We start from the raw sequence: 19,358 nt of genomic DNA, 5'->3' as shown, positions 1-19,358 counted from the left end.
TTCTTGGGAGCCTGCCCCTCGGCTGATCATGCCCCAGACATCATAAATGATCAACCTTGAAGGCCCACAAAGGTCCCATTTACTTTGAAGACCTCAGGTCATTCTGCTGCAGTTGAGATCAGGTGATGCTCTTGAGATAAAAGCCCCTTGACTTCAGTTCAGTTGTGAGGTTGGCTGTGCAACTCTACCGGAATTTAAGGGGCATCTGGAGCCTCTTCTTACCTTCCCTGCCCAGAGTACCTACACTGCCAGATCCTGCACAGCCTCCTGCATGGGTGGATGGAGCCTTGACTTCACACTCCCCTCACAATGCTATGGCCAGCAGAGCTGAGCAGGCAGAGACGAAGAAACAGAGGCAGATTCATGACTCCCTGAGGCTCCTGCTCCATAGCTGTGCTGCCCTTCCTCAGGATGGATTGCAAGGTGACAATCCGATCCCTAATGGGGAGGGAAATGGGCTTTTTGAGGGATGGGTCATTGACTCTGAAATTTACTTCCCCAGTTGATGTGCCAAAGCCTGATTTATTTTTTTTACTTTCTTGCCATGCTGCATCACTTATTGCTTCAAAGAACGGTACCGAACTCGTAAGAGGGGGGAGAATGACCTTTCTGTTCTGAGGGGGATTTGGGAGGGTTCATTTTTGGACATAAAAATTGGTCTTATTATCTATTTTTTTTAAATAGAAATTGCATATGGGCCAGAACTCTGGATAGTTACAAACAAATAACTAAATACATACACAAAATAAACTCCTTGCATTTCTGGAGTTCCCTCAGAGTGAATTGTGGAAGCAGAGATAATTTGCCACATTTACTGAGGTGAATTAGAAGAGCGTCAGGCTTCTCTCTAGACTCCCTTGTTTTTAGTGAGAAGACATAATTATGTCATCTTATCGTTTTTAAAGGTCTTATATTATAATTCATTTCCTTTTTTACTGCAGCGTAATTTGTAGGCGATACTTCTGCTATCATCACAAAGAGTCCTTCAGTTAGGGTGACCAGATGTCCTGATTTTATAGGGACAGTCGCGATATTTGGGGCTTTTTCTTATATAGGCTCCTATTACCCCCCCATCCCGTTTCCCGATTTTTCACACTTGCTATCTGGTCACCCTATCTTCAGTGATGATGTGCTCAGGCTTTAATCTCACACACTGATTGCCTTGCCTTCAGACATTATTACAATCAATATAATTTGCATTAGGATGGTATAAAGCAACAGAGTGGGAACGAGGGAGGAACTGGATGATTCTAGGCATAGAAAGACTCCACCAAATCCTGAGACAGCATAAATGTGCCAAAATCTAATGAGGTGTAGCCATTTAGGCAAGTGTAAGTAAAGGCTTATCTACACTTAACACACTACAGTGGCACAGCTGCAGTGCCAGGTTGTCCTGTTGGCTTAAGAAATCTGCCTCCTTGAAAGGCAGTAGCTAGGTGGATGGAAGAATTCCGCTGTCGACCTAAAGCTGTCTACATGGAGTCTTAGGTCAGCTTATGTCACTTGGGGTGTGGATTTTAGCTGGGTCAACCTAATATTCTAGTGTTGACCTAAGGCATTCACATGGTGCAACATGTGTATACTGAGATACATGAGCACCCTTTGGTGGTGTAAAAGGATCCCGTGTGCTCTTCGATGGGGGTGGAGAGGCTAGGTCAGAAAAGGGACATGTCCTGTCAGAAAAGGCTGTGTGTCTAAGTCAAAAGGAAAGATCAGCTCATCCTGCAGTGATTTAAGGAGGGGAAAGGGAACTTAAGTCGATGATGTAAGTTAAGGTAGCCCTCCCAAGATACACTTTGCATCAAAGCAACCAACAGAAGTGTCATGCTACACATCCAACCAGCCCCTCAAAATAGACTTCAGTAAAACAAGTACTGACAAGGCACCCAGAACACCATAATTACTGTGTGTCAAAGATGCCCTTTACTGAAATTTGCTATCTGGCACAGGGCATCCTTGGCCATACTATATCAAAAGCTGAAGCCAGGAGATAGCCAACTGCTAAAAGGAAGTGGTTTAAACCACTGCATAATATTTCATAGTCTATCAACCCAGCAGGTCACCAGGGAACATGATAAAAAAAGAAGGTTGATGATGCAAACAGACACAGCACAAGAAACTTCAACTTCGGCACATAACAAATGGCATCAGCAGGAGGTCAAACAAATCATAGGTTCCCAAGAGGCTGCGCACCTAATACACACTGCATGCACCAGAGGCAACCAAAGCATTGCCAGTCAGTCTGTGCCACCATCATAGGTATGGCATAGCACGATATTTCAGAGATTTCTCTACCTCATTCCTGCCTGCCATCTTTGCAGATGCTCCCAACCTCTCATTAATGTCATTAGTGCTATAGATCCTGTAGCCTTTGTCAAGCTGCTAAGAGCAAACTGCCTCCTCTGTCAATTTTTCTAGCCAGCTAGTGTTAAACCACAAATTCACCTAGTGTAATTTGCCTTTGAATCACAGCAGGATCTCACTTTGACACTCCGGGATACTCACTTTAAATGCTGGAACAAATTTTCCAATGTAGATGCTTGCAGTTGTGCACTTAGAATTGTATGCATATAATTTACGCTCTCAGATGTGATGTGTATGTACAAAGTGAGTATTTGTGCCTGAACATAGTCAGCTGGGCACCCAACTAACAAGTAAGCATGTAAATACCTGATGTAGATACACCCATTGGGCATTTACATTCATAGTTTAGACTTGTGTGCAATCACATGTGCCTAAATTTGAAAATCTGGCCTGCTGTATTTTAAATTTACTGTACATCACTTTTACACACAATTTTCAGGATTGCATTTTCCGCACTGAGACTATTATAGCTGTAAAAGGAACTGAGAGAATGCTCATTAAAACTGGGAATTGAAATAAGCAGGGGTCGTGTTGTATCATAATTTGGGGTCAGGAACTTAGAACTGATGTCTTCCTAAAATTCAGAAGTGCCAGATTCATATGTGAGGTAAACCCACTGAAATCAGTGGAGTTACACCAAGGATGAATTGGGCCCCAAAATGCATGGTGTTCAGGAAGACCACTACCCTCTTCTAGCCAAGGGAGTTTTTTAAAATCTGACAAAAAAATGGTGCATTCCAAGGTAAAGGGATTAAAATCATTAAACCTGGAACGCACTGCAACGGATTGTACCAAATTCATCCCCCCTGTTTACTGTTCAACTATTTTCCAGTTATGAAGTTTCAAGCTTTGAGAGCATCATTCCTTGTAGAGTCAAAAAATTTCAAACCTAGGGAGCCTAAAGCAAAGCATCTAAAGCTATATTTAGGTACTTAAATAAATGGCCTCATTTTCATGTCCAATCTGCAGCTTCCACTGAAGGCAAAGGAGCTGAACACAATTCAGCACCTGTGAAAATCAGGTCAGACTTATTTAGATGGCTGAATATGGATTTAGGTTTCTAGCTTTGCGAACAAGTTTTGAAAAATTTGGCCTCTGTTTTTTAATTATCAAACGATACATATGTGCTATCACTTGTTAACTTCTAAATCAAAACAGGAACAATTTGCAGTACTGTATACCAAAGACAAATACTTGAAAGACATTGCTGTCTGTGGGTATTATGCTTCATCTTTGCCTAATGGTACTGAAAAACTAAAGCTAATTGACTAAGTTGAGGTAATCTCTGTAAAATCAAAAAGTACAAATACATTAAAAAATAGCAAATATCTTACCATAGGCCCTGGTGGCCCCATTGGCCCACGTTCACCCTGTGAGAGAGACATTTATATTAGTGATGAAGAGAAACTCTAATGTCTTGTTGGCCTGGTTAGAAAGGGAGTGCAAGTCCACCAAGGATTCCAAAAGAACTTGGTAACAGTATTAGCTTACCTTCTGCCCTTGTCTTCCTGTTAGTTCTCTTAGAGATCCATCTGCAGATACGATAAATCCGGGTTCTCCCTTTTCACCCTACAATTCACATAATAATTTTGCGATGTTTATACAACAGTTCTAAACAAAGCTTTACTTGCACCGACAGACAGCTACATTTTTGTTAGTTCAAAGTGGTGACAGGCTGGTTGGAGAGGTGGCAACTACAAAAATGTGACTAGGGTGGATTTCAATGGTAGGGGGAGATGAGGGTTGTTTCTTTTTTAACAATGGTACGATAAAACAAAAATATCCTGCTCCTAAAAGCCCTGAAAGAGAACCAAAATAATACAACAAGCCTTCCCTTATCTAGTGCCCCTATGTCATCAATAGCTCCCTGGCTGTCATCAAAGCAGAAGTCTTTTCTTCTAAACATTTGGAGCATGATGCTGTCCTATTACCTCTAGTTGATAAACTTTAGCCACCGAGAGCCAGATTGTGAACCCCTTAGTTTCACTAGTGAGCTGCTACTCCAAGGAGGGATCCCATTGAATTCAATGGGACTAATCACATGAATAACTGCTCCGCAGTGGGAATAAGTGGTTCCCAGTGTGGCCTAGTAGCTGCCATCACCCACCCTACTGCAGCCAAGGCATCCTGAACAACCTGGTCCCATAACCTCAAAGTGAAGAAATGTGGCCTCTGGCTTGACACCAACCACTGCCCCGCTCACCACAGTGACTGCTGAATACTCAGCTCAGCGCACTGCCATTCTACTGCTTCTTCCCTGAAGCCTTAGAAATGTTTGAATCACTCATACTTAGGCTCCCAAGCAGGCTGGCCTGGATGCGTCACTAGCCCCATCTCCTGTTCAGTACTATGGACTCAGTGCCGTGAGGAAAGTATTCCAGGGACCTCTAAAGAGAGTATTTCCCCAAATATTTCTTCGATAGCCCACACTCCCAGGGGTCCTTCAGTTGTGCAGCCTGAGATCAGCAGCCTTAAAAACAGCTGCCATTCTTGGCTCAGGATCATTGGATGATCATTGACCCTGTGGTCAAACACACGCCAGAAACTCAGCATACCATCTTTCATTCACCAGCATGTAATTTCACAGTTAAGGAGTGCTAGTTTTGCTCCTGCTCTGGGAACCAACGAAATAGTTGTATAAGCTACTTAAGAATGCAAAGGATCAGAAGAGTGGTCTTTTGCGTTCCTTTTTCTCTTCTCATCCTCAAGGCTGCAGTAGCCCAGTTGTTCCTGACCACCTGCTTCCTGCCCCCATTCATCTCCCAACAATGCCACAATCCCAAACCCCACAGAACTAGAGTCCTCAAATCCTGCTCATTCTGTGGAGTGGGGTTCTGCTACAGGCAGGGTCCTCTGTACCCACGGAGGAGGGACAAAATTTGTCCTTCTATAATTTACATAGCCTTTTTGCTGCGATTCCTTTTTCCTTCCTACGCCATTGGCATGGATGCTCAGTTTACAGAAAAAGGTCACCTCATACCCAAAATGTTTAATGTTTATGCAGAGTCATTCTGACAATTGTGCAAAAGGAAATGTAGAGTTTCAGCACCAGAGTCTGTATATTAATCCCCAACAGAATTTCAAGGTATTTTGTTTAATATTGTGGATTTCCACTGAAATCTCTTTTGAAACTCTAGTAGCAACTCATTAATATCCCTGTGGAGAGCAAAATGAAAACCATAAAAGCAACAGAATAATGCCACCAGACATAAATTGTTTAACACATTTCTGAGCATATTCATCTCTCTAGTGCACATGGAATGCTACTCATTCCTTATTACCTGTTGTCCTTTTGGTCCTTGTAATCCAGTCAGTCCAATGACACCTTTTGGTCCCCTTGGGCCCTGAAAGAGTAAAAACAAAAGTCTGTTTGTCTCTTTTATAACTGGTTTGGATAAGACTTTTCAGATATCAGTTGAGCATAAGGAAGCACATTTTGATCAATTTAATTTCAGATAGTTGGAGATCTGAAACTTTGAATCACTACAGTTTTAATTGTCCCAGGAATTCCTTTCCCTTGTCTAAGGCCACTGCTATCTGCATCACTTAATTACAGAAACTATTCCCTATAGTTGTTTTGTGGAGAAAGGCTGGCTTGCATTTGTGTTGCAGATTTCCCTTGAAAGTGCACTGAAAAAATCTTTTTTTTTACCCTGCAAAAGCTGAATTCCAGTTTCTGTGTTTCTTCTGCATCAGTAAAGAACAAAACTAACAGCTAAAGCAGGATGAGAGTGACATTGAAGTCTTCACAATTATTCTAGTAACAATTAGGAATCTTATACAACTTGTTACATTAATTTTTAAAAGCTTCTCCATTCATTGTCTCCGTTTCTATGCAGCCCACAAAACACTGACCTACCTTTTGCCTAGATTATTCTTTCTATGGACTATGGAGCCTGGGATCCTGAACCCAAACCTACACTCTGAAACCATCAATGGCTTTTGAAACTTTTGAAAAATTCTTATATCTGAATCCATAAACTAAATAAAATTGGTAGGGAGTTACAATTTGATCACAATAGACAGTCAGCATGACACTAAGGTTCTAGGACTTTGTTATTACATCATTTTGGAGAAGTCCTATAGAATTTAATAAATAATTTTGCAGAGTTCTTTGTATCACCCTATAGAATTTAAACAGTGTATTATGTCCCTGCTATAGAATGTTATAGGATGAGCCAAAAAACCCATAGAAAGGATATAATTCTCTAGTAAATGCTATAGCTTTGAAGGTAATTTCTTTAATACCCTACTGATTTCATCCCTTAATAAATTCTGTAGGGCTTTTCTATAGGGAGTAAACACTTATCAGACCTGGTTACAGATCTAAAATATGGAACTAAATTGAATTAAGTCAAATGTTAGGTATAAATATGATACAATTTATGTACCAAAATGGATGATGCATCTTTTAACTTCCATTGAACAAGTGTTTATTTCTACAGTAAACTGTAACATTCTGTCTAGTTTTACTCAGACTTACATTCTCCCATTTGACATTTATGAACTTTGAGAATTTGTCAGGCTTTGTATCAATTTTGTATGATTCCAAATGCTGAAACATTGATGCGCTCATTTCCATACTTAAAACTGACATAAAACCTTAGAATGTAATGCTTACAGGAAAGCCTGGTAGACCGGGCCTGCCGTCTGGCCCCTGTAAAACGCAAAAAACACACAAGTACAGATTATAGACTTGTAAAACGGATTATGCAGTTTCTACGTATCTACGAGTTTGTGAACATTAACTATTTTTTAACTGTATTCACATGCAAAAGACTTCATTAAGGTGGTGTTAAGGTTGCAGACACGCAGCACTACACTGTGCTCTCTCCAGAGCATTAGAGATTAATTCTCAAATGTTGGAAAACCCAGGAAATGCAGAGAGTTTAGGTGACATTTTCCTCACAGCACAGCCACATAATATCTTAACTCTGCCCCCTCCGTCCTAAGGACATCACGATACTTTACTCCTTCTTCAGCCTCTGCCAGCCAGCAGCAAATAGCTCATGGATCAGTGGTGTTGCACAGAGAACAGAGAGGGCCCTTTGCACTATGAATAGGAGACCTGATTTGGATTTGCGCTCGGCACAGAGGAAATGACAGATTTGTTGAGGGAAGTAAGGTACTGTTACCATCCCAGTTCCTCTTGCCATCCCCAGGGGGTCAAATTTAAAGCTGGATGGCTGTGCTGTGTGTGAAGAGTCATCTGTATTGTCTTTTTAGTCATGGTGAGCTTGGCAGTCTACTACTCCCCCTGTTGGCTCTCCTTCCTTTTTAGGGAAAGGTCTAAGGCCTGGCTGTCCACTACAGGTAGCCACAGAGATTCTTGGGTGGGAAGCCCAAGGTTCTCCTTCTCTCTGCAACCCTGACAGTGACCCACCAGATCCCCAGCATGCCTCCTCCAGACATGAAATATAAAATTGAAATATAACATGATATGCGTTATATACACTACCTAGAATGCATTTTTGCTGCACAATATGGAAGATGCAAGTTACACAGCAATTAGAATCTACTGTTGTGAGAAATGCTGGACTGCACAAAGAGCTGCTGCCAAAATTACAGGGGCCACTGGACGGGGCGAGTGGAAAAAGGCTAGGAGAGCACAAATGACAGGTTGCAGAGAAGGGGCTAACAAAGTCTGAAACAGAACTTTCCAGAATCTCAGAAAGGATTCAGCCTTAATCTGCTCCAGGGGTGGAAAGAAGTTCATCCCTTGCTTCAATTAAATAAAACCATCTGTGTTCAAAACAAGAGTTAAACATTTACTTTGGTAACAGGAGCTATCAACACACGCAATGAAAATAATAAAAGATACTGTTTGTTCATGTCAGATACATTGTTCTAACGGGACACTCTGAGCATCTGGCATTTCTTGCCCCATTTGGGGAGGTTTAGCCTCCAAGCCTCTTATACTCACCGCCCATAAGGTTTATAAAGGTGAGCCACTCAAATCCATAAGGCACATGGGCCCAATTCTACCCTCATATGCATCCATACAGCTCCCACAAAGTCAATAGAAATTGAATGTGCTGTCTTGAATTCTCCTCTGAACCAGTTTTTTTTAAATTAAAAAGCAAAAAACAAAACAAGCAAAAAAAAACCCACCCCCACCCCAGCACAGCCTTCTTCCTCAAATGTGGCTTTTGGGACAACTAGTAAGCGTTTCTTAAGTGATTTCCAGTCATTAGTCACATGATGCTTAGTTATCAAGGGGGGCGGGACCTGCAGGGAATAGCAATGAGCAAATCCAAAAATGTAACCTTAAATCAAGTCTGCTTTGTTTTGTATAAAAGCAGTGGTGCAAAGAAGCCTGAGCACACGGGTGAATCTAGCTGTTGGAGCTTGGAATCAGTACAGAGAAGCATCCAGAATTTCAGATGTTTAACTGAACTCTCCTGAACTCCTGGCTGAAAAAAACAAGCCCCAAATCTTGCATCAATAGTTGTCTCATAAGATTTCCATCTCTTTCAGTCACAGCTAGAAATGCCATGAGAACAGCCTCATTTGCAGTAGTTCAGGATTTCTGGTTCAAGCCTCAGGCAGAAAGGAACAAAATCTTATCAAAACATTTCAGGACCCTAAAATCAAACTAACAAGCAAACAAAATGTCTGGTCCTAGAAATAGATGCAACCCCAAAAAGATGGGCTTTTATTTTTTTCTGCACCAGTTCTCCTCTTCCAGTTAGGTAGACATCTGTCCTTCAGGGTCAGAGTTTGGCCCATCTCTAATTCCTTTCTTTATAATACATTTTACACAAATGTAGGGAAGTTAATTTACCAACACAGGATCCAATTCTGTTCTCAGAACATGTCTCTCTACATGTCCCACAGAAGTCAGTTAGAAGTGTATGAGTGCGTGCGTGTGTGTCTAAAGAACAGGGAAGTGGGCTTTGCAAAGTACTTAAAGAGAGGCAATGAAGTATGAAACAAATCCTTGCATTTAACAAAGCAGAATATACTCACTGGAGGCCCAAGCAGTCCTTTCATTCCAGTAAAATTAGAAATTCCATCCGTATCATTGAGTAGTAGCTAAAAAATAAGGACAAAGAACAGGGTATCTCAAATATTAAATTGGTTCTCTGGGCTAGACACATTTCTAGAAATGCAGACAGCTTACAACATCCTATTATAACTGTGGAGATAGAGAATGTAGACCAGGCTACTGGGAACATTCTTTGCTTTTTCCTTTTGTGTCGTGCATTTGGAATACCGCTACTTCGCATTTTTATTACACCTTATATGTAATGATCTCAGAGTGCTTTACAAACATTGAAGAACTGAGTATCATTATGTCCCCATGAGGTCGGAATCCCCATGTTACAGATGAGGAAACAGACACAGAAGGGTTGTAACTTGAGATCATCTTTTCTCTATAGAATGAAGATTAAAATAAGTGCTTTAGACCCCATGCTTCAGTGCTGAGTGGGTGTTGGAGTCTGAGGCTATGGCTACACTTGCATATGTAGAATGCCAGGAATTAAACCAGCCCTCGGAGACAGCAGCAGGGAAAGCACTGCCGCGTGTTCATGCTATCAGCTGCAAGCGCAGTGGGGTGGCCACATTAGCAGCTCTTGCAATGCCACAGAGAGCAGTGCAGTGTGGTAGCTATCCCAGTGTGCAAGTGGCTGCAGCGTGCTTTTCAAATGGGGGTGTGGAGTGTGACAGGGAGTGTGTTGTGTGTATGTGAGGGGAGAGACAGGAGCGTAGATAGGGGGAGAGCAGGGGGAGCGGCCGCTCCCCCACTGAGCACATTCTCCAAAAGTGGCACCTTGGGCATCCACTCCATGGGTGCCCCGGTCCCTGCCCCACCCAGCTCACCTCCACCTCCGCTCCGCCTCCTCCCCTGAGCGTGCCGCCACGTTCTGCTTCTCCCCCTGGCTCCCAGCGCTTGGGCCGCAAAACAGCTGATTTGCACGGAAAGCCTGGGAGGGAGGGGGGAGGAGGGGGAACGCGGCACGCTGGGGAAGAGGCGGGGCCAGGGTGGGGATTTGGGGAGGGGTCCAATAGGGACAGGGAAGGGGTGGAGTTGGGGCGGGGTAGGGGGCGGGGATTTGGGAAGGGGTCCAATGGGGCAGGGAGGGGGTGGAGTTGGGACGGGGCCTGGTGAGGGGTGCTCGGGGAGGACAGCTGTTGCTGGAGGTGGGGAGTGACCAGAGACGCCGAGCGGCCAGGCCGGCAGGGGAGGCGTGGAGGAAGGACGTGAGGACCCCCTGGCTCCCAGCTCGCCTGCCTGCCTGCCAACCAGACGCAGCCCCGGCCAGCTGTGCAGGCAGGGCTCGGGGGCGTGCTGGGGGGCGGGCAGCCTGAGGCGAGAGAGCCAAGGCTGGGGCCCTGCGGGCAGCCCAGAGCCTCAGATCAACTGGAGCCTTAACCCCGAGAGCCTCGGTCCTGCCTCTGCCCGCCGCCGCCCAGCCCCTGAGCTCTCCCTTTCCCGCCCCCCAGCCCCTGCTTCAGGGCCAGCGGCCACTGCCCCCGAGCCCCCGCTGCTGAGCCTCCCTGTCCACCGCATCCATCCATCCCCCGCCCTCTGTCCCCCAACAGGCCTGGCCCCCAGCTGCCGAGCCCTCCTGCTCCCTGCAGCAAGACCTGTCCCCTCCCCTGGCTCTGTCTGTCTCTTTCCCCCATTCATCTTGTTGCTTATTGTCAGGATCTTAACGGGAAGCAATTACGTTGCTATGGAGAGAGGTGTCTGCAAGGGACCCGTCACTTGTGGCTTGAGTGCTAGCCAGTGAAGTCAGACGCCAGAAACGTCTGTCCTTGGGAGGAGTGATGCAGACCTCCCCACCCCCGGGCCCTCCTTGGAAAACCTCTCTCCACAATCTTCCCGATGGACTCACTTCTTCCTCAAACTCCCTCCCCCAGCATCTCTGCCCCCTGTAGCCCTCTCCCCCATAAACCTTCCAAAATCTCCTCCCTCTTCCCAATCCTGTAACCTCACCTCTGTAATCTCCTCTCTCCCAAAAGACCCCCCAACACTCCCCCAGAATATCCCACCTCCAGGACATTCCCCTTATCTGGAATCTTCTGATCCTTGCCTCACGCAGAAATTACCCAGGGATTACCCTCCCAAGAGTCAACCATGGAACCCTCCCCCTTCCCCAATATCTCTTCTAAAACCCTGGACCCCTCCACTCTGCAGCAGTCCTTCTTTGGAGACCCCCCACCCAACACTTTCAGCACAGTGCCCTATCAGAACAGGACTGCCACTCTCCCATGCCCTCTTCCCCTACCAGACGCCCACTCCAGATCTCTCCTGATGCCACTGGGATCTCCCTCTCTCATATCCTCACTGGACTCCCCTTGCCCCAAACTTCAGATCTCCAGAATCAATTTGTCATCCTCTACATCAGTGGTTCCCAAACTTCAACAACCTGTGAACCTCTTTCACTAAAAAGTCAAGTCTCGTGAACCCCCCTCTTAAAAATGAATATTTCCAGGGATTTTCTCCTTTACCTGAGTATAAATGATAAAAGCAGTGATCTTGGAAATATAACATTTGTTTTTGTGACATGCTTATTACACACTATTTATTATTAATCATTACAGTATTTTTATTACGTTATGAAAGTGGCAACACTCTTCCAAGATCTCACTTTCATAGCTTGTATCACTTTGAATAAGCCTGTTATAAGACAAGGCTCCTATGTTTCATCAAGGAGTATCAGATTTGAAACAGCATGAAGGTATCTAAGAAGCCAACTCAAAGAGTTCCTCCTACACAAGCATTCAGGTCTTGAGCAGTCCAGGCAAACAACTCACGTTACAACAAAGCTTAAACTTGTTCTTCATAATAATTTTAAAAATAATACAAGCTGCCTATTTAATTTTAAAAACAGCAAAAATATCTACCTCCCTTTCCATTTCTTATAAGCGGTCTTGAAATTTAAATCTCCTCAGTGTGATAGATATGTTTGCTTTGATCTGCTTAGCTCTTGGAAGTCCAGGGACTCCGGGCTGCTGGCCTCGTGCTGCCCGGGGTCCCTAGGGACAGCTCTGTCCGCCATTAGGGAATTTTTTCCCGAAAACCCCCTGTAATATTTTGCGAACCCCCAGGGGTTCACGAACCCCAGTTTGGGAACCACTGCTCTACATCAAACTTGGGCAACAGTTGTTATCCTTCTAAAGTAGTGAACTGAACTGTTTGCGTGTCTGGGGGTGTTTATGCATGGCAGGGTGTGTGGGTGACAGATGTACTGTGTGTCAGTGTGTGTGTTTGGGGGAGCGCATCAGTTTCCACGCTCTGTGTGTCAAAGTGTATGTGCTTCTGAGTGTATATTTGGATGTGTGGCTGTGTGTATTTGGGGATGTCTGTGGAAATGTTTACGTTTCTACACAGGACAAAAAAGCGCCGACAAAAGAACGCCGACGAAAGAGCACATTCCAATACAGGTACCTCCAAATAATTTTTGAGCGGTGTCATTTTCTTCTGGAAAAGCTTCGCAGCCTCCTTGCAAGTGCGGAGCTAGTGCTCCGGGCTTCTCCTTCATTCATTTATAACCCAACCTGCCTGGTGATGTCATCAGCATAGCCAGATCCAATCCAGCCCCCTGTTTAGCAGGAATCTTGACTTGTTCTCACTTCTCAGGAACAAATGACACATCAGTGGGACTTGCTTTTTTTGTGCAGGAAAGCCCCTGGTACCGGGCCATAGCTTCCATCACATAATCAAATACGGTAGAAATGTCCTCTGTATACTTGTAACACTTACCACAACAGCATTAGTCAGTCTTGTAACACGTGAATCCCTTGCAAGAGCCAAGAGGCCCACATTTTTAAAAACATTTTGTCTTCTCCCTTTTGTCGGTGCTTTTTTTAAATCTGTTGACATGTATACTCACTCACCCAGGCATCCGCACAAGCACGCGTACTCATAAGAATTGTTTCCTGCAGTGTAAACAAATGCTGAACCCTTTGGATAATTTCAAATAGTTCAGTCTGTTTGATTACTTCTTAGTGTGTGGATTGTTTTCGCTTCTCCTCTATTTTTGAATAAAGAGGCACCTTTTCAACAAATCATTTAACACTTTGCTGACCAAATTCGACGGGCGTCAAATTCATAGAGCTGTGAAATTGACCTGGCTGCCCTGTGGACAGTTTTTTAAATAATTCACATTTTAAAAACAATCGTATATTGTTCATATTTATTTTATTTGTTTCTGATAAGGGATGGATAAGCGCACTAAGAAGAAGAAACTATCCGGGTGGGACAGAAAGAAGATGAAGGAAGATGCAAATCAAGTAAAAGAATCGTCAAATTATGTGAAGTTGGAGGCCTACTTTTCATTTGATACGCCCATGACGTCTTTTGCACCAGAGGTGGAACATTCTGAAGACTTGCTACCTACCTTCAGCCCAGGAGCTGGAGACGGTGCCCCGGCCGTTGCGGTTTCACCAGAGGTAAAACCCTCTGAAGACTTGCTAGTACCTAACTTCAACCTAGGAGCTGGTTACAGCATCCGGGATGCTGCGGCTGCACAGGTAGTGGAAGTGGAGTCCTCAGAAGACCTGATTACTTCAGCAGACTATCATGCAGAGGACAAGAATGACACAGTAAGACTCCGTGCTATCGTTGACACACATAGGGAATACCCAACAGATCCACACTTGTTTTGTGACACACCTGTAACACCTGATCTAGTACGTGCTCTGCTTGAGTTAGGCCCTTGTCAGCCAGAACGTAAAGATAATTTTGACAATTTTCTAAAAGATGAAGCTGGACATCATTTCAGTGCAACTTGGTACAAACAAAAACAAGTGAAAAGTGTTCGTACAATCTCCGGCACTGGCTGGTTTATTCACCAAGAGCAAACACTATGATTTGTTTTGCTTGTTGGCTTTTTGCAACTCGGTCGGATGCTTGGAGTGATCCAAAACCTGGTTGCAAGAAATTTGCTAAAGGTACGCACAAAATTGAAAAACATGAAAAAAGTGAAAGTCACAAAAAAGCAGAGAAGGAACTTTTCCTTACCAAATTCCATTTGTTCAATAAGAGAACAGTCTTGGCTGGTCTTCTAATGGTGGAAGGGAAAGAGATAGAAAAAATAGGATGATTTTACGACGTATTATAGATGCAGTTCTCTTTTTGGGAATTCAGGGATTGGCATTCCGCAGTCATCGCGAGTATCGAGGTTTAGGTTCCCCAAGTACAAATGAAGGCAATTTTTTGGACCTTATTAAGCTGTTGGCTAAAAATGATACATTACTGGAACAACATTTATTACTGCGTGATCGAAATGCAACATATCTCAGTCCTGACATACAGTCCTTATCAGCCAAGCTTCTATCGAAGATAGTAGCTGAAATCAAAGTAGCTAAGTACTTTGCCGTAATTGTTGACTCTACTATTGATATCAGCAGAACTGATCAATTTTCTTTATTCTTACGATATGTAACAGTAAACGGTGATGCAGTGGAACAATTTATACAATTCAGCAAATTACCTGGAGCAAGTGCTGAAGATTTTTTCAACATTCTTCTTTCAGCAATCAAAAATTTGGGGCTGTCAATAACTATGTGTTACGGTCAGTCATGGAGCAAGCACCATGTCGGGTGAAATATCAGGTCTCCAAACTAGGATACGGGAAATTGCTCCAAATGCACTCTTTATGCACTGCTGTGCACATAATTTTAATTTAATTCTGATTGATGCATTAAGCTACAATATTCAAACTCGGTTGTTTTTTGGAACTCTAGAAAGTCTGTATACTTTTTTTCTGGCAGTTTACCTCATCTTTCAATACTAAAAGAAGAACAATGCAATCTTATTGACTCTTTCGCATTAATTCTAAAGAAACTTTGTGATACCAGATGGGCGTCTAGAAAGTCAGCAGTGCAGGCAGTCTTGCAAAATTTACCAGCACTAGTAATTGCCCTGCAAAGAATTGTGGATGGTGAGATAAAAAAACTGTACTCCTAAACAGCTCACTGAGGCAAAGGATATTCTGGCAACACTCGATACTTACGAATTCTTAGTTCTTCTTATATTCTGGAGTAAAGTGCTAGAGAAGGCTTTCCATTTATCCACATATTTACAGAAAAGTAGTCTAGATCTGGTAACCGCTTCTCATTTGATTCAGATTTTTGAAAATGATATGAAAAACATTCAAAGTGAATTTGAATCTGAATTCAAACAGATTGAGAATGAAGCAACCGAGTTGGCTCGAAAATGTGATATTACTACGGAATATAAGCAGCACAGAATACGTAAGAGAAAAAGATTCCATGAGGAAATTGCAGAGGATGAAGAAGGAATATTTGATGCCCGAGAGAAATTCATAGTTGACTCCTACTTAGTGTCCTTAGATTCTGTTATAAATAGCACGAGTAAAAGATTTGAGCATTTTAAAAATGTGGCTGCCAAATTTAGTGGTTTAGATCCAATGCATTTTGACAACACGGATAATGTGAATAAATTAGAATTTTTGACAGACATGTACTCAGATGTGATCGACAGTCAAAATGAAATTGTGGAAGAGTTTCTTTCATTTAAAGACATGTACAAAGAGATAATGAGCACTAGTGGTAGGGTAAAGTCAAGTGTCGACAAGAAACTTACCATCCACAGTGTACTGAAATTCATGATCGCCAATGATATGTGTTCCATTTATCCTAACCTTTCGAGATTGTACCACATTTTTCTGACCTCGCCAATAAGTAGCGCAGTTGCGGAACAATCCTTTAGCTGACTCAAACTTATAAAGTCCTACCTGCGCTCTACAATGGGTGAAGATAGATTGTCTGGATTAGCTTTGCTCTCCATTGAAAGACAATTGGCTACTGAAGTAGATTATAATAAAGTAATAGATAACTTTGCTAGAATGAAGCTTAGACGAAAGAGGCTGTTGTAGTTGCTTCATAGATTATCATATTGTTTTGATCTTATCTTTGAAATGTAAAATAAGTAAATAACACGTTTTTATTATGTTTTGATTTTATATACAATATAAATAGATGTCATACTGTTAAACTGTTTTTATATTTTAAATGCAAAATAACACACGTACTTGTAAAACAATATCATTCTTGTGTTTTTATTTTAAGTACAAAATAAATATGTATAACGAATTTAAAAGTATGTAATTAGTAATTTGATATGTCGGGTGGCGCCTTTTTTTATGTGTTCGCTCCCCCTGATGTTAGAACCTGGCTACGCCACTGGGGAGGGACCGTGTGTTTTGGGGGGCAGAGAGTGTGTCAGCATGCTGTCTTGTAAGTTCAGACAGGGGGAAGGGGGAAACCCCTGACATCAGCCCCCACCCTCCGCCTCTCTCTCTCACACACACGCAGCACTGCCTCTGCAGCAGCAGCATTCCACAGTAATGTTTTGCTTTGTGTCCCGGAGCAGATAAGCATGCCGGCTGTCAGAAACGGAGCTTTGAAAGGGGATATCCACATGCCTGCCGCCAAGTTCAAAACAATGCCAGAGTGGCCACTTGACTTCAAGGGATTATGGGATGTTTCTGGAGGCCAATCACAGCACAGTAATGCAACACGTCATCCATACTGACACCCCAGTGCTTCAGCCAGGGCACAGCAAGCTCTATGCTTTTCATGGAGGTGGATTACCAGGGGAGCTCCAGCCGTGGAGTCCACGTGCCTTGCCAGTGTGGACACCTGAGGAGTTAGGGTGCCTGGGGCTGATTTAATGCACTCTAACTTGCAAGTGTAGCCAAGCCCTGACTGTGCACAACTCATTGCAGGATTCAGGCTCTAATGACATTTTGTTCCTATTTCATTTTGGTTTTGGACAGCTTCTTTACGGATTGAAATTATTTTCCCCATATTGTATAATGCAGTCATACATTACAGTACAGCATGATGGTGACAGCTTGGTTTCGTAAACTATCCATATATGCCTTTTACATAGAAGAGACCCTATTACTCATCCTTATTCGGTTTTTCCCGATTGCTTCATTTCTTTCCCTTTCTTCCTGATAGTCCCACTTGCTTTAAAAAACATATCCCTCCTTTGATCTCAGATGTCTTCACACAGACTTTAACTTGTCCAATTTGTCTTCTGATTTGTATATCATTCTTTCATCTAAGCAAGCAACGCTATCCACTCCAGACTCAGATTGCGTATGTTGTAAAACACATCCTGTGTAATACCAGCACTTGAACTCCAAACCACCAACCTTTGCTATACCGGCTACAGACACAGTGTTTTGAAAATTGCTGTTTGCAAGCGGGCGTGTCAGAAAAGGAATAGCAGAAGAAAAATGTCCTTCAACCTTCACATCAGGGAACATTTATAGCCACTGAGCACTAATACATACAATGAATTGGGCACACTCCAGATTCACTTCCCTCCAGGTGTGATGCAGCCTCCTAAAGGATGTTGTTCTTTGATGGATGCTGCTACCTGCCTCCTTTTAATTCATACACCACAATATGTGCAAAGATGGGTGCCAATAATTAGGAGCTGAAATTTGTATTTATGCACCTGGAAACCTATTTGAGGTCCATGTGTCAGCACTCTGCCCCTGAAGAGAGCAGCATCAGACCCCTGTGCAGCTTGCTGTAGCCTGGCTCCCAGTGTAGCAGAATCACATTGGTTCCACTGTATTCCAGGCTCTGTGTCCCCCCAGATGGGACAAGATGTGTGCTAATTACTTCAATTACAGTAATAAAAGCATTCTGCTGTTGCACTTGTTCTGCCATAACTTCAGTTGGTGGCAGAATTCCAGGAGCCTGAGGTTACACAATCCTTTTGAATTCCTCAGTATTTAACCATTCACTTTGGGTCTGATCTAGAGACTATTGAAGTTAATGGAAAAACTCCCATTGATTTCAACCTGCTTTGGACCAGACAATTTGTGTATAGTGTAAACGATCTGTAGCCTCAATTAGACACTATATGTGTCAGGCACGCACACGTGTTTTAAGCATACTATAGCAATATGAAAATACAGAGTACAGAGATGCCTATTGTATAGCAGGTTCCTGGTCTCTCCATCCCACACCAAGTGTAGTCATTTGCCCTATTTTTTGGGTTGGTTTGTTTGCTTGTTTGGCAAGCAACTTTCACAGTGATAATGCAGCAATGAGACCGCTTGCCATTTCATGTCAGCCTTGTGAGACCATATCCTGAGTGCTGCCTAAAACATGGGACTTTCTTTTTTTACTAATATGTTGAAGAAATAACAATATTTGTTAGCTTTACTGCTTAATGGATTCTTGGATTTTAAGTACATTATGTGTGGAGCTTTCAGCTGCTCATCCCATGGGACATTAAAATGCTAGAGGCAGAATTGCCAAAAGAACATAATGCAAAAATCACTTACATTTATTTTATATTTCCTGGATCAGACTCTCTCCATTCCTTCCTCATTAGTTTTTTGGACATTAAATATGATGGCTCAATGACAGAAAAAGAGAGTTTGCTGTTCACTTTCCCCCCTATTGGTTTCTCCTGAACTTTACGGGCGGGAGGAGAGGATTTCAGTAAAACATCAATTATAGTTTTACACTGAAAAGACAAATGGTGTAAATGTTCTACCAAAGGACAAGTGTGACTTACTGGCCCTTCAAAATGACCAAAATATAAAAGTTCACAGAGCAGAATAGCCTAAATGATTTACTTCTCACATTTTAGCATTTCATATCAGCAAATTACAACAAACTGGGAGAAAAAAACCCATTTGTATTGGGCTTTGGAGTCACAATGGGTGAATGTCGGGAGGAATTCAGAAGAAAGGAATGTCTGAACAACTGAGACTCTCTTTGGGAGATGATTATTCATTTCTGTTGCAGTAGCTCACCTGGGCTCCAATCACAACAATTTGAGGCCCCATTGTGCTGGGCACTACACAAACACACACGGGTCCTTCTCTGAATTGATTACAACCTAAGGACCCACTGCTGTAACTGATAGACAGCAGTGACTGAACTGAATGGCGCTCGTGTATTATCAATTTCAAGACCAGAGCCCAATTTCCTTCAGCTATTGTCTACCCAATAATATCTATCTACTACACAAGTAATAAAGT

At 43.0% G+C, this 19,358-nt stretch overlaps 1 protein-coding gene across 18 annotated transcripts in view; it reads right to left on the bottom strand.

Annotated features, from left to right (window-relative positions):
- COL15A1 (collagen type XV alpha 1 chain) overlaps positions 1 to 19,358 on the bottom strand; it is a 290,708-nt gene that overhangs the window by 47,373 nt on the left and 223,977 nt on the right. For all 18 annotated transcript variants that reach the window (XR_010598479.1, XM_065584078.1, XM_065584076.1 and 15 more), the window contains 5 exons: positions 9,334 to 9,399; positions 6,986 to 7,021; positions 5,646 to 5,708; positions 3,856 to 3,933; positions 3,699 to 3,734 (listed from right to left, as the gene is read on the bottom strand). Coding sequence is in view for 17 of the 18 variants with exons in the window: in XM_065584078.1 (XP_065440150.1) it covers positions 3,699 to 3,734; positions 3,856 to 3,933; positions 5,646 to 5,708; positions 6,986 to 7,021; positions 9,334 to 9,399 (279 nt within the window). In the remaining variant the exon portion in view is untranslated. The remainder of the gene's footprint in view (positions 1 to 3,698; positions 3,735 to 3,855; positions 3,934 to 5,645; positions 5,709 to 6,985; positions 7,022 to 9,333; positions 9,400 to 19,358) is intronic.

Source organism: Chrysemys picta, chromosome 2 (genome assembly GCF_011386835.1).
Source record: "Chrysemys picta bellii isolate R12L10 chromosome 2, ASM1138683v2, whole genome shotgun sequence".
Classification (NCBI taxonomy): domain Eukaryota; kingdom Metazoa; phylum Chordata; order Testudines; family Emydidae; genus Chrysemys; species Chrysemys picta.
The sequence above is the reverse complement of the archived record's forward strand: the minus strand, read 5'-3'. Positions and strand labels throughout refer to the sequence as shown.